The sequence below is a fragment of the Vitis riparia genome, chromosome 5 (assembly GCF_004353265.1).
Source record: "Vitis riparia cultivar Riparia Gloire de Montpellier isolate 1030 chromosome 5, EGFV_Vit.rip_1.0, whole genome shotgun sequence".
Classification (NCBI taxonomy): domain Eukaryota; kingdom Viridiplantae; phylum Streptophyta; class Magnoliopsida; order Vitales; family Vitaceae; genus Vitis; species Vitis riparia.
Genome location: NC_048435.1, coordinates 12,891,594 through 12,905,494, shown reverse-complemented (window position 1 = coordinate 12,905,494; position 13,901 = coordinate 12,891,594). Strand labels below are relative to the sequence as shown.

Genomic DNA, 13,901 nt, shown 5'->3' with positions numbered 1-13,901 from the left:
AGATGAAGTTTGGGTTCTTGTTTTGGGGCTTTCTATTTGCAGGAAGCTACCAAAAAGATGTTTTGATGTATCTATTATGAGCTCTTTAACAAGCATAGTTCTAACAGTTCTTTTTTTAGGAAAAATCTGTCTGTTCCAGTCTGTAGAGAACCTCACCCATATTTAATTAGACAATCCGCAATCAAGCCATCTCTCCTTGGAGGTTTTCTGATTTTAAGCCATTACACATCAGTGTGCTCAAGCCTGCTAGGTCACTCGTCAACTAAATGAGCTGGAAAGCTGAAACCTAGAACAAACCCTTTTAAGAAGCCACAACAAAAATCCTACCTATCTAAGCTGGATTCTCTATCTTTGCTTGCCATTTCCAAAATTTTAATCTATAACTAAAAAAATTCTTTGTAAAAACTGTTGTAATAACATTCAACTATTGTTTAATGTTATTTGGCAATACTTATAATTGTAATATTAATTATGATAGTTTTATGATGATATATGCATTGAGATAAATTATGGAAAAAAAATAAAAATAAAAACTTACAAATGTTCCATAATTTATTGAAGCATAATAATGTGCAACATCTAGGCTAATCCTGAACCATTTCTAAGAAGCACTGGTCCCTAACACAATCTTCTAACAGCGCCAGGATAGATCAGACACAATTTCTGAAATCTTGTTCTACCCTTATCCTGTATAGAGAGATTCTTGACTGATGATTGATGGGCTAACATCCACAAGAGGCTTGTATGCTTACTTTCATCTGTCATTCTAAGGTTTGATCTTGTTATTGGGGAAGAATAAAAGAGGAAGAGGAAAATCACTAGGAGGGGGACAGACAAATGCTAGGGTGGGTTTTTAGTCAAACAGGTCCTCTGGTATATTTTCCACACAATAGCCACTATCATAAAGGTCTTTTGATTAGTGACTTGTGTTCTCTTATAACTTGAAAATGGTGGTGATAGTTGTTTGTTTTCTGGTGTTCATTTCCCTTGTCTCTGTGATGAGTCCACTCTTCTTTGAATGGATTTCTTCCACTCTTCTTTCATGTCAATGTTTATGGTGCACATAACTCATAAATTTGCTGTTGGGTATAGGTGGGCATACATCCTTCTGCTGCAGAAGAGTTTGTTACAATGCGGTCAGTGACAAGGCGTATTGCGGCGGGCAACAAACCAAAGACAAATCTTTAAAGATCATCAATAGAAATTGTAGAACATGGTTGGGTTGGAAGGAGAGAGACATGTTTTCTCAGAAGTAAATTTATTTCAGTGTTAATTTATGGGATAGTAGTAGACAAAAAATTCATGAAAGGCTTAAGTCGGGTCCCAGAGTCACAATAAAAGGTGAGGGAAATTGAAGCAGTGTTGGCTAAGACGGTTGAGTGAAGTAAAGGGTGTGGCCATGTTCTGTAAAATCTCATTTAATTTGATATGGATCAGTCTTTCCCATGTAATGCAAAAAAATAAAAATCTCAGGCCTTAATCCTTGATCAATAAGCCAGACATCCTAGGATAAGATGGCATCTTCCTTTACACCCCAATGTTTTATGAAATATAGGGCCAAATTTGTTTTAAAGATATGTTACAAAGGTGGTTTTTTTTTAAGAACCATATTCTTTCTATTAGCATCTTACTCCTATATTTTTAATTTGATTGTAGTTTTGCTGTAGTATGTATTGAAACTGGATTTCTTTGGAAGCACTGTGCTGCGGATATAAAAGTGCATCTTTGTCTTGACATTTTTATTAGATAATAATTTTTATTGTTTGGGAAAACATAGTTTTCCAGCAATATTTCGAAAATAATTAACAAATTGGACTTTGTTTTTTGACTTATATGGATCCCCCACATGGCAACCCCGGGTTCCTAAAATGCTCTTAATGACTTCAAAACTCAGCATCCAAGCTCAGCCGACTCCATCTCATTAATCCAGTTGGTAATACATATGGGGGTCCATGGGGAAGGATTGTGAAAGCCGAGAAACTGCATTGTTGTTTATATATTTCCTCTCTTTAATCTTCACTAGACTTGTGGTGTGTTAGCTGCTGAGGATGAAAATATCGTTAACACGAATATATTAGAGATGAATCCGTGAATATTTTGACATAAATTATCGGTGAGTTTAAAATTGATCAAAACTCATGAAAATATTGAGAAAAACTCTAAAAAATGATATAATAAACAATAATAGATGTTTTATAAAAAAAAAATGAAATATGTATATGATATAATTTATTATCTTTGATAATAATATCATATGGTCAATCAAAATTATGAATTTTATTATAAGTATATATTATTATTAAATATTATTTAATAATAATATTGTGATATTTAATTATAATATATTTAATTTTAAAATATATTTAATATTGGAATTATAATTCATTTAATTCAATTGTATTAAATGATATAAAATAAATGATGATATATGTATAATTATTTTTAATGCATACCCAATATATTATAAATAACAATGTAGCTTGGTGGCACAATAGGCTGATTTTGAATCTAAGATCATGGATTCAATCCCACACATCTACACCACCCAACCAATTGTTTTTCATTTCATCTTGAAATGCAATCCCACATTGGCTAGGAATCAAATCCAAAACCAATATTTAAAGCGAACTTCACTACAACAGGAAGAAAATGGAGCTGGTTAGGTTTCACTATTACCAAGAGTGGAGGGGGTTGGACTAGGTTGCTCGAAATAGGAGGTGGGATTTTGAAAAGCAAATCAAAATTTTGAAAGAAAAAAATCGGTGGTGTGGCATTAAAATCGAAAAAATCTTGATATATCGTCGATATTTTGGTGATAAAAGAGGAAATATGACGAATCGATATTTTGAAGGGTATTATCATATTGATACCCTCCAATACACGATATTTTAATCCCTAACAGTTGCCTCATTAAGCACCAATTTGGATGAAGGTCTCTATTGTCCAACATTGTGGGTTTTTTAACTCCCAACACTTGGTTAAGTTTTAGATGTTTCATTCGTTTTGGTTCACAACTTATATAGGTCTCTCTGCTCTTTCTTTTAACACTTCAATGTTTGTTTGTTTACATGATTAGAGGTGTTTGTTTGGTCTTGTTTTGGGTGTGATTAATCTTGTATTGTTGATCTACATGTGGGTTTTGGATTGGATTTAATACTAATCAGGCTTAGTTTATAATTAAGCTTGGTTAGTGTTTAATGTAATTTTACCATCTAACTAAACATGTTTTTAATCTTAACTAAATGGCTTAAGGTTAATTAAGCTTAATTAAAAGTTTAGGCTTGTGTGTTAGGAGACATTGGACCCAACTATAACCAAGGGAATTTCAGAGGCAAATTGGAATTTGAGAAACCATAAAAATCAAAATAAGTGAGCTTAAAGTTAAATGATGAAAGGATAGATGGGTAGCAACTTTATATAGAAGTTTAATAGAGAAGGAAAGTGTTTGAATGGCTTTTTTGCATTTAAATTTCTAATGGAGAGTATTTATGCAAGATAAATTTTCAAACAATAGGACTCCTATTTACATGGAGTAGAAATTTAAAATTCAAATAGATTCATAAGTTGATAGGAGTTTGCTCAATATGCCCTCTCAAGATGGTGGGAGATAGCACACCAATCTTGACTCACAGGGCCTAAACTCATGCAAAAAACAAGGGCTTTGTTAGAGCATCAACAAGTTGATCTGTGGTAGCCACATGAGGCACCTTGAGCTCACCTAATTGAACCTTGTTAATTTCAAACAAAATGAAAATCAATCACAATGTGTTTCTTGCGAGAGTGAAATGCGAGATTTGCACAAAGATATGCTGCACCCACATTATCACAATAGATAAGAGGTGGTGATGAAATTGAAACACCAAGTTATGAGAAAAGAGACTTAACCTAAAGGACCTCTAAGGTTGCAAAGGCCACAACACAATATTCCACTTTAGTGGAAAAATGAACTATGGACTTTTGTTTCTTTGATGACCAAGAAAAACAATGTGAGCACTGATGGAGGATTTATCTTCAGGATTTCCTGCCAAGTCAGCATTCGAGTATGCACGTAGATTAATGGGGGATTTCTTGTGCAATAACAGACCATGCGTTATTGTGTCGACTAAGTATCTAAGCAATATTTTAACATAAGACCAATGTGTTGATGCATAAATTGAGATAATTTATTCACCAAGAATTCAATGTTTGGGTGAGTAAGAGACAAGTATTAGAGGCCTTTAACGATCGATCCATATTTAGTGGGATAAGGAAGAAATGTGTCATCATGTAGATTTGGAATATTGGTGAGGGACATTAGGGATTGAATTGGTTTGGCAGCCACCATTTGTGTTTTCTCAAGAAGCTCTTGAATGTACTTGTGTTGAGATAAAAATAATTCATTTGCAGTATATATCACTTCAACACCAAGAAAAAAAAAAATAAAGTCCTAAGATCCTTATTGGAGAATTTAGTCGCTAACTAAGAAATCACGTGAGCAAGAAATGCATTATTGTTACCTATTAAAATAAGATCACCAACATAAACAAGTAGGTAAGCAATGAGACCACTCTTTTTAAAAATGAAAAGGGATGTATCAGCTTGGGATTTGACAAAGCCCATTGAGAAGAGAAATTGACAGAGTTCATGATACCAAACTCGTGGAGCTTGTTTAAGGCCACAAAGAGCCTTACAAAGCCAACAAACATGATGGAGATGTCGTGTATCCGAGAACCTTGGAGGTTGAATCATGTAAACATATTTAAGAAGCGTCTCATGCAAGAATGCATTATTAATGTCCAATTGACGAAATGACCAACCATAAGAAACAACAACGCTAAGGATGAGCGGACTATTGTCGGTTTGATAACGGGACTAAACGTCTCATTGTAGTCGAGCCCTGACTGTTGGTGGAAGCCTTTGGCCACTAATTGTGCCTTGTAGCATTCGAGGGACCTATTAGATTTACATTTAATACGAAATATCCACTTGCACCCGACCAAGTTCTGGTTAGCACTTGGATAGACTAACTCTCATATGCCATTTCGCATTAGCGCATCAAATTCATAAGACATGGTATGCCTCCACTAAGGATTCTTCATGGCTTGAGAGACACAATTTGGTTTGATTGGGAAGGATAAAGAGGTTGTGGCGAAAATGATGATTTTCTTGGAAGGGGTAAACACATTATTTTTGGATCTTGTGGTCATAGAGTGTGTGTTTTGTGGATTAAGACATTGATTGGAGGTTAATGGTTTTGATAGTTGGTTTGAGGAAATGGGAGGCCGAGGTGGAGGAAGAGGAGTATTGTTGGTGGCACATGATGGAAGATTTGACTTTGGGATGATATGAGAAGTTGGGTCATGGGTCCTTGTGTAAGAATTGTGGACAAAGTTGGTGCTACCAAATGTGTAGAGTGTCTAGATCCAGTGATTGCATTAGTTTCCAAATGAATGGTAGATAAGGGAAGAGAAATATTAAGAGAGGATAAGGGAACTGGTATTTTAGAATTTGTGGAGAGTGACCTATTTGAATTTGACTAGGACTCATGATTAGGAGGAGAAATATGAGGAGAAGATGAGGAAAGATTCAAGGGAACCAAGATGTTATTTGTGGAGAGTGACCTATTTGAATTGGACTTAGACTTGTGACCAGGAAGATAAATAATAGGAGATGAAAATGGGATTTTTAAGGGGATTGGAATGTTGTTAGTTGTGGAGGGTTGACAAGTAGAATTGAACCAAGACTCATAATCAGATGAGAACACATGATTGTGAGAAGCTGAAAATGGATATACAGACTCTAGAAAAGTGACATGGCGAGAGGTGATAATCTTATGGGAGGATGGCTCTAAGCATAAGTATACACTCTAAAAGAGTGAGTAACCAAGGAAGAGATAGGGTTTTGAACATGACTCAAGCTTGTGAATAGTATATGGCTTTAACTAAGGATGGTAGAAACAACCAAATATGCGGAGTTTTTCCAAATTTGGAGTCCCAAAGAATTTCGAATAAAAGGATATGAATCCAAGATTGGTCTTAGGCATTCTGTTAATGAGATAAGCCGCAGTTGCAAAAGCTTCTTACCAAAATGATTAAGGCATAAAAACATGATACAATAGAGTTAACCTTATTTCCACTATGTGACGATGTCAGAGTTCTAAGTTCTCATTATGCTTGGGTGTATGTGATGGAGTTATTAAGTGAGATATGCCATTTTGTGCAAGAAAATATTTTAGAGCAATGTACTCTCATCCATTATTCGTGTAAAGTTGTATAATTGAAGAATTAAAAAAAAAATCAACTAAAGCTTTGAACCGAATAAATATGTCCCAAACTCAAATTTCTTTTTAAGTGGATAAAGCCATATATACTTTGTAAAGTGGTCAACGGAAATCACATAATATTTATATCCATGCATGGTATCCACGAGAGACCTTCATACATCAAAATACACTAACTAGAAAGGGAACTCACTAGACAAAGTGGACTTGAACAATGAAAGTTTTTGCATTTTATTATGTGAACAAGAGTTGCAACTGAAGGTGGAAAGACTCTTAGATGATATAGGAAGATGAATTGCAGAAACTAAATGACGTAAGAGTTGAGGTGAGGGATGACCAAGTCAATGTGCCATTCGGAAGCTGACACTTTAATGGAAGCAAATGCAATCAGTGGATTGGAATTCATAGAAAATGTTGACCAAACATAAACTCCATTCTTAGTTTGACCGCCCAAAAGTGTGGACCCTGTTCACAAATCCTTCATAAGAAACGAATTTGGTAAAAATTCTATGGAAGCATTATTAGTAGAGCAAACCTTGGGTATAGAGATAAGATTTTATTTCATGTTGGGTACACACACAACATTAGACAACATAACATTCTAGGAAGAAGAGCAAAGTTTAGAAAACCCCGTGTGAGTTATGCAGAGGCTAGTACCATTGCCAATCATTATATCACCATTGTCATCATACTTAGAGTGCAAGGATAGATTTTGAAGGTCTATGGTCACATGGTGTGATGCACTAGAGTTAAGGAGCCACTTGGTGGAGGAGGGTGTAGACCCTCCATTTTATTCTCTTAGCACATGTGGCATTAAGTGTCTTTCTGTACTTCTCTCTTGACTCATAGTCATCCCTTGGTTGCCTTTCGAGCTTAGTTTAGGTCTCACTTAGATCTTTTTAGGATAGATTCCACTTGGATGCTTTTGTAGGCCTAGTTCACTTAGTTTAGTTTTTAAGTTTGATTACTTGATTTTAGATCTTTGGTTATACGAGTTTGACTTTTTTGTTATTTTCTATTGAGTTCGTTTAACATATTGATTCATTTTATTGCAAACGTGATATTTATATTTGTGTTTTTTTTATCTTATTTTTTATTCTTATTTTTATCATTACTATTATTTTTGCATGAGATTTGTACTTTGATTTCTTTCACACGTGTGGGATTAATGATTGATTTTAAATATACATGTGATTGACATACTAATTTTTAATTGCATAACTTTGATGTTTAATTTTAAAATTTCATGATTTTTACTTTAATCCTTTTCCTATTTTTTTCATGGGACTTGAGTGCTATATATTGGAGATTTTGGTTACCGGGAATTAAAAAGATCGATGTGGATTTCTATGGCTTAGCAATTGAAATTGAGTCGTTAAATTTTAATGAAATTCATGAGAATAGTGGTTGGAATTTTTACTATGGAAGCTTTGTACACATGAGGTTTTATGGATGCATTTCTATGTAAGAATCATGAAGGTTACACCATTATGGAAAACCGCTAACAACAAAAAGTCAACACAATTGCTATTAAAAAAAAAAAGTAGAAAAGATGGGTTGCCACTATGGACAAGAGCTCTCACATGCATAGGCTTGTTTTTTTTTGGGGAGGTGATGCATAGAGTTTTTGATGGGGAATAAAGTCCACTAAAGATAATAATGGCATGACCAACTATTTAGAAACATCAAAGCATACATGCATGCCAAACATCATTCCCATGCATGTGCATGCAACCTTGCCATGCATGGCCACCTTTGATGCATTATTTTGTGTACATCGGACCAACTTCTCTCCAGCCTTCCAAGGCCCATCACAACTCTTAAACTCCAATGGCAATCCAATAGGGGTTACATGAGAAATTGGAGAAATAATGGAGAAGCATAGAAAAAAGGGACAAGCTAGGACTGGAGGGAGATGAAAGGAGTTTCGATGGGAAATGAACTACATGGGAAAGAAGTAAGTTATGAATTCCGAAAGGGACAGAGATAAGCCTTAAAATGGAAACCTTCAGGGGGAAAAAAAAAACACTTGTAAAGAGATTTTCTGATTTTTATTTTTATTTTTGGTAGGTTTTGAGGTTGTGGTAAAATGGGGGTAGAAAATTTTCAAGATAGAAAAAGAAAAATTTCTAGAGAGGGTGAGAAAAAGAGAAAGAGAGAAAGAAGATGTTGGTCTTTGGAGGTGCAAGGAAGAACTCTCAGGTATGATCATTGTGACTTCCTGTACCATCTTTCAACCTTCCAAATTTGTGTATTAATGTTAGAAGTTATTTTATTGTTATTATGGCTTGTGTATGAATTATCTCTAGCATGATATTCTTTGTTGTTTACATGGTTTTGTTTGGATATATGCATGAATTTAGGTTCATTTTTGTTATATGATTTCTTGGGATCACATTCTTGTGTCTGTTATAAACCCATTCTCTGGGTTATTTGCTTATTTCTGCTAAGCCCATTAAGGAAATGGTGAAATGTGGCTTCTTTGAATATCTTTTATTAGTTTACTTCTTTTTTATCCCTCTTGGGCTTTGCGTCCTTGCTTTTGCACCCATTCATGAGTGTTCCTAGTGAGGTTTATCACTTTTGCTAGTATGTCCTCCCCCCGTCTTGGAACCTAATATAGATCCTAAGCCCCACATAGATTAGTCAAACTCACATTTTGAATAGCAATCAACATGTAAATACGCTGCTCTGTAGGAGATATTGAGAGAGAATTCTAGTAGGTTGTGGAGAAACCTAAATGATGTTGAGTAGAGGGAGTACATCATCTGTTTCACTTTTTCTCTCTCCATGGTGAGACTGTTTGGTTGGCGAACTGACTTTCCAGTCATAAAAAGTACTAAATCTTGATAAAAAAATGATTGGAGGAAAAAATTTCTGAGGAAGGCACCGAGATTTCTTTTCTGAGGAATCATGTTATTGGAGTTCGAGAAGAGTTAAGGATGTTGGAGAATTTGAGATGAGAGAGAACATCTTTGGTGGAAAGCTTTAGAGATGAAAAATCAAAACTTTCAGTGAGGAGCCTTTGGAGATAAAAATAAAAATTTTGGTGGATAACTTTGAAGATGAAAAATCAGAATTTCAGTGGAGAACTTTGAAGATGATGATCAAATTTCTCTTGGTGGAGAACAATAAGTATTGTCTTTGAAAATTGAAAAACATGGATTTTTATTGTGGAGATATCAACTTTTTTTAGGCATAACCATGGATATTGTGAGGATTAGCATGCATGATTTTTGTTTTAGGGAGAATGAGTTCACCATATTATCACTTTGGAAGGACACGACAGACAAAGAAGAAAAATGATTCCCTTTAGAGAGTCGAACACTTAATGAGAGATTTTTAGGAGACTTTGTGAGGGGGGCCTTATGAATTGGGTTAGCCAAAGCAGTTATCTTGGAGAGGGGATTGAGAGCCAAAAAATAAAATAAAAAATAAAAAATTGGGGGAAGAGATCATGATCGTTTGCTAAATTTTGGAGAGTGGTTGCTTATGCTTCAAGGCAAAGAATGAATCAATGGAAACAATTACATGGTTGATTTGTCTTTGTGAGTTGCATCATCAAATGGCTTCAATGGTGTCTTATGTAGGTTGATAAAGGAGAAATCAATGAAATGTATGAATATTCCAATAGAGAAAAATGGAAATTTGGTGCCTTAATGGGTATTAATTCATGGTTGAGGTATGGTCCCTTGGTGGATAGATTCTAGGGCTGAATTTTTATAATGAAGAGGAGAGTTTGGTGGTTGCATGGATGAAGATTTAATGGCCAAAATTCAAAGAGAAAAAAAAACCATGGATATGTAATCCATAAGATGCGGCTGCATAGGTGAATATAAGTGGCTGAAAAATTCAAAGGTGTGCATGTAAAGATCTTATGACTGTTTAATTAATATTATTGACTTAATTGAGGAAGTTGTGTGGTTAAAATTTTATATTATTAATGGAAAAAAATTATGGTGAAAATGCAATGGAGGAAAGGTAAATTTTGGTGGTTACATAAGGTGAATTTAAAGGTTGGTTTTGTGGTAAAATGATGGGGTTTCGATGGCTCCATGTACATGAATTTAGAGACTGGTTTGGTGGTAAAATAACTGGGTTTTGGTGGTTGTATGTACATGAATTTGGAGGCTGGTTTTGTGGTAAAATAATGGAAAATTTTGGTGGTTGCATAAGGTGAATTTGGAGGCTAGTTTTGTGGGAAAATAACTGGGTTTCAATGGCTACATGTACATGAATTTGGAGGCTGGTTTTGTGCTAAGATAATGGGGTTTTGGTGGCTTTAATGGGGAGCCTTCAAGTTGAATTCCTTAATGATATTTAATGGTTGCATATAGAAAAGGCAACCATGCACCACTTTTGGAGAACATGTTGCCATAAAAAATGCATCCATATACATAAGGGTAGTCCACCATTCGAGATGATCACTTTTGGCCGCATCATCCCTACTTCAAAGAGACTTCCATGTGGCGCACATTGTAGAAGGAAGCAACACAAGTACACACAAACCATTAAATCTCTTCACAACCTTCTCATTTGGAGAGATTCAAGCTACACCACACTTTCAAATTTCGAAATAGCCTACATCATTATTGAGAAAGGTAAGTTGGAACCATTATTTAATTTAATTTTAATTCATTATATTAGTTTACCATGGTAAGTTAGAATCTTTTTTTCGGTTTCGTTTTGATCCATTATTTGGTTTGTTGGAAAGTTAGAATTTTAGTTACTTTTTATCTAGATTCATTATATTAATTTAGAAAAAGTTTGAATTTTGTTTTAGATCTAATTTTGATTTACATAAGATTGAAAAGATTTTAATTTTGACTCATGTTGGATTGAAAAGAATTTTGATTTAGTTTTAGCTTTTGATACATATTAGATTGAAAAAGAAGAATTTTTTATTTACTTTTAATTTTGATTCTTATTGGATTGAATTTTTTTTAGTTAGTTCTAATTTTAATTTGTGAGGTGTTAAAAGTTTAAATTTTAGTTTAGTTCTAATTTTAATTCATGTGGGATATTGAAAGCTTGAATTTTGTTTTGGTTCTAATTTTAATTCATGTGAGATGTCAAAAGTTTAAATTTTGGTTTACTTCCATTTTTTTTATTATTCATGTGAGATACTAAAAGCTTAAATTTTGTCTTGGTTCTAATTTTAATTTATGTGAGATTGAGAAAGCTTAAATTTTGATTAGTTCTATTTTGATGCATGTTGATGATCTATATATTTTGATGCATGTGAGATTTGATTTATCTTGACTTGACTTTGGCTTTGGTATTGTACTATAGCCATAATGAGGGTGTTGTCTAATTATTTCCATGATCAAATAGTGCGTCTAGATGTTTAATTAAGATTTTTTCTCACAAATGCTATTATTCTACCTTTTTGTCGCATGTCTTCTCTTGGCCACTAATTTTGATATTTTTTTTAACTCTCTTGTATATTAGTTTAGATTTAACCTTGAACTACATGTATGTCATATACAATAGTTAATGTTATTTAAGGCCTCAGTCTAATTTGTGACAATGTATGAAATGCTTGTTTTGTTGATTACATGAGATATACATCTTCGAGTTTATAGTTTTTTCCTTGTCATTCTATTTTTCTAAGTTTTTGCTATTTCATTTGAATTATGCATGTACAATGTGTATTAGGATTCACTTTCATTTTTATTTGTCATTATACTTGTTCTAACCCACTTTATCGTTTTTGGAAGCATGTTATAAATTATGCATGTTATCCAAGTACGCCTCTCCCTTTTTTTATCCTTTTAGTTTTGTAAATAGATATACTTTGTGTGTAAAGTACTCTCATGCTTTATTGTGTTTCGAGTTGTTGTGACTAGAGTTTGGTCTCTTGGATAGAATAGAATGCATGTTACATGTTATATAACTTGTTTGAATTGACTTTGATATCTTGTGATAACTCTTACGTTGCGGTTCAGGTACACATACTACCATTTCTTTATGATTGTATTTTGAATTCTTGTTTGGCATGCTAGGGATAATAGAGTTTTGAAATCACCTTAGCCTACCAAGGCATCTTCAATCAATTGACCAACTATCATACTTCCCTCAACTTGGCTAGTAGAGACCTTTTTAGGGCTTAGAGGGGTGTTACCTTTTTAAGGTACCTTTACGATAAGTAACTTGATCCCCAAACCTAGACTTGGGTTTTTCAAAGACACATTTCCAAATTTCAAGGAATCATTTTTCTTTGGATGTTAGTTTTTTTTTTTTTCATTTTCATTTTAAAAGAATAAAAGTAAGTGGCAACTCCAGTTTTCTATAAAATATAGTTTTCACCTTAAAAAACAAGTTTCGCTATTGAGTGGGGGCGCACGTGAAAAATACAAGTCCACAGAGGGTGTTGGCTAAAAGGTAACATTTATTTGGGAGGTAAGAAAACGACCATGAGGGTAAGAGGGGGAATGCCAAGGCATATATTTGAAGGTACTGCAACACTTGGCTGAATAACTTTGTGGGCCACAGAGTTAGCAAAAACCTTGATATGGATTTGGGGTGTGGTGGTTTGGAAGTGAGTTGGACGGCAGGGAGAAGGATAGAGGAGTAGAGTTTTTGTATAGGAATGGAGGATGAGGTGGTTTAGTGGTCAAGTTTTCTATGGTAGGTAGCTTAGGTTGTTTCTCTTTCTTAGCTTGATCTTGCTTCAACTATGCTTCAAAAGTAATCAATTTTTCATGAAGTTTCTCAAAAGAAATTGAGGATTCACAGGCTTTGACAGCAACGACAAGGGAGTCATATTCTTCGTCAAGGCCACTCAAAATTTTTAGGGTTAAGGCATCAATGTCATTTGTAGCATTCATGAGAAGAAGAATGCCATGACTGGCTTTGATAGGTAGCATATATTTGGTGATAGTTTTATCACCCTTCTACATATTTTTCTAACATGCCTTAAAAGGCCATAATACGTCCGTGATATGGTTTTGCATAGGTATTGAAGAGTATTGTCCAAGCATCTTAGGATGTATGAGTAATGGCAGTAAGAGGGATGAGAGGGGGAGTCATGGAGCCAACAATGGCATAAAGAATGAGCTAATCTAGTTGGACCCAAATGGAGAAATTCGGATTGGTAGTGTTGCTAGTGGTAGTGGCCAAGGTTTTTAGACGACATAGACAAGTGCCATCAAAAAAGTCGAGAAGATTGTATCCAATTAACAAGGTATTAAGTTGCATACACCATGCTGAATAATTGCTTGGGGTCAATTTTAGTGGAGCTTGGGTTGCAACATTGATAGTAATTAGTTGAGAGTGAATTTCATGGGTTGGGTTGATAGTAGGACTTTGGGTTGAAGTAAAGGAATTTGTTAAGGCAAAGGAAGCCATGAGAGAAAAGAAGGATAGGATTGATGGTGCTTGAGTGTGAATGCTCTGATACCATATAGAAGTTTAACAGAGAAGGAAATTGTTTGAATAGTTTTTCTGCATTTAAATTTCTAATGGAGAGTATTTATACAAGATAAATTTTCAAACGGTAGGACTCCTATTTACATGGATTTGTGATATACTAGGATGATACAAATTTAAAATCCAAACAAATTCAAGAGTTGATAGGAGTTTGCTCAATACATTAGAGCATGCCACCTTATGATTTCTCTCCACCTCATATGGGGGCTCT

The 13,901-nt window shown here is 34.4% G+C and overlaps 1 protein-coding gene across 1 annotated transcript in view; it reads left to right on the top strand.

Moving 5' to 3' along the window:
• Positions 1–1,619, top strand: part of LOC117914343 (glutathione reductase, cytosolic) — a 30,948-nt gene extending 29,329 nt beyond the window's left edge. The window contains exon 17 of the mRNA XM_034829645.1: positions 1,093–1,619. Coding sequence (XP_034685536.1) covers positions 1,093–1,188 — 96 coding nt within the window. The 3' untranslated portion in view covers positions 1,189–1,619. The remainder of the gene's footprint in view (positions 1–1,092) is intronic.
• The last annotated feature ends 12,282 nt before the right edge of the window (positions 1,620–13,901 follow it).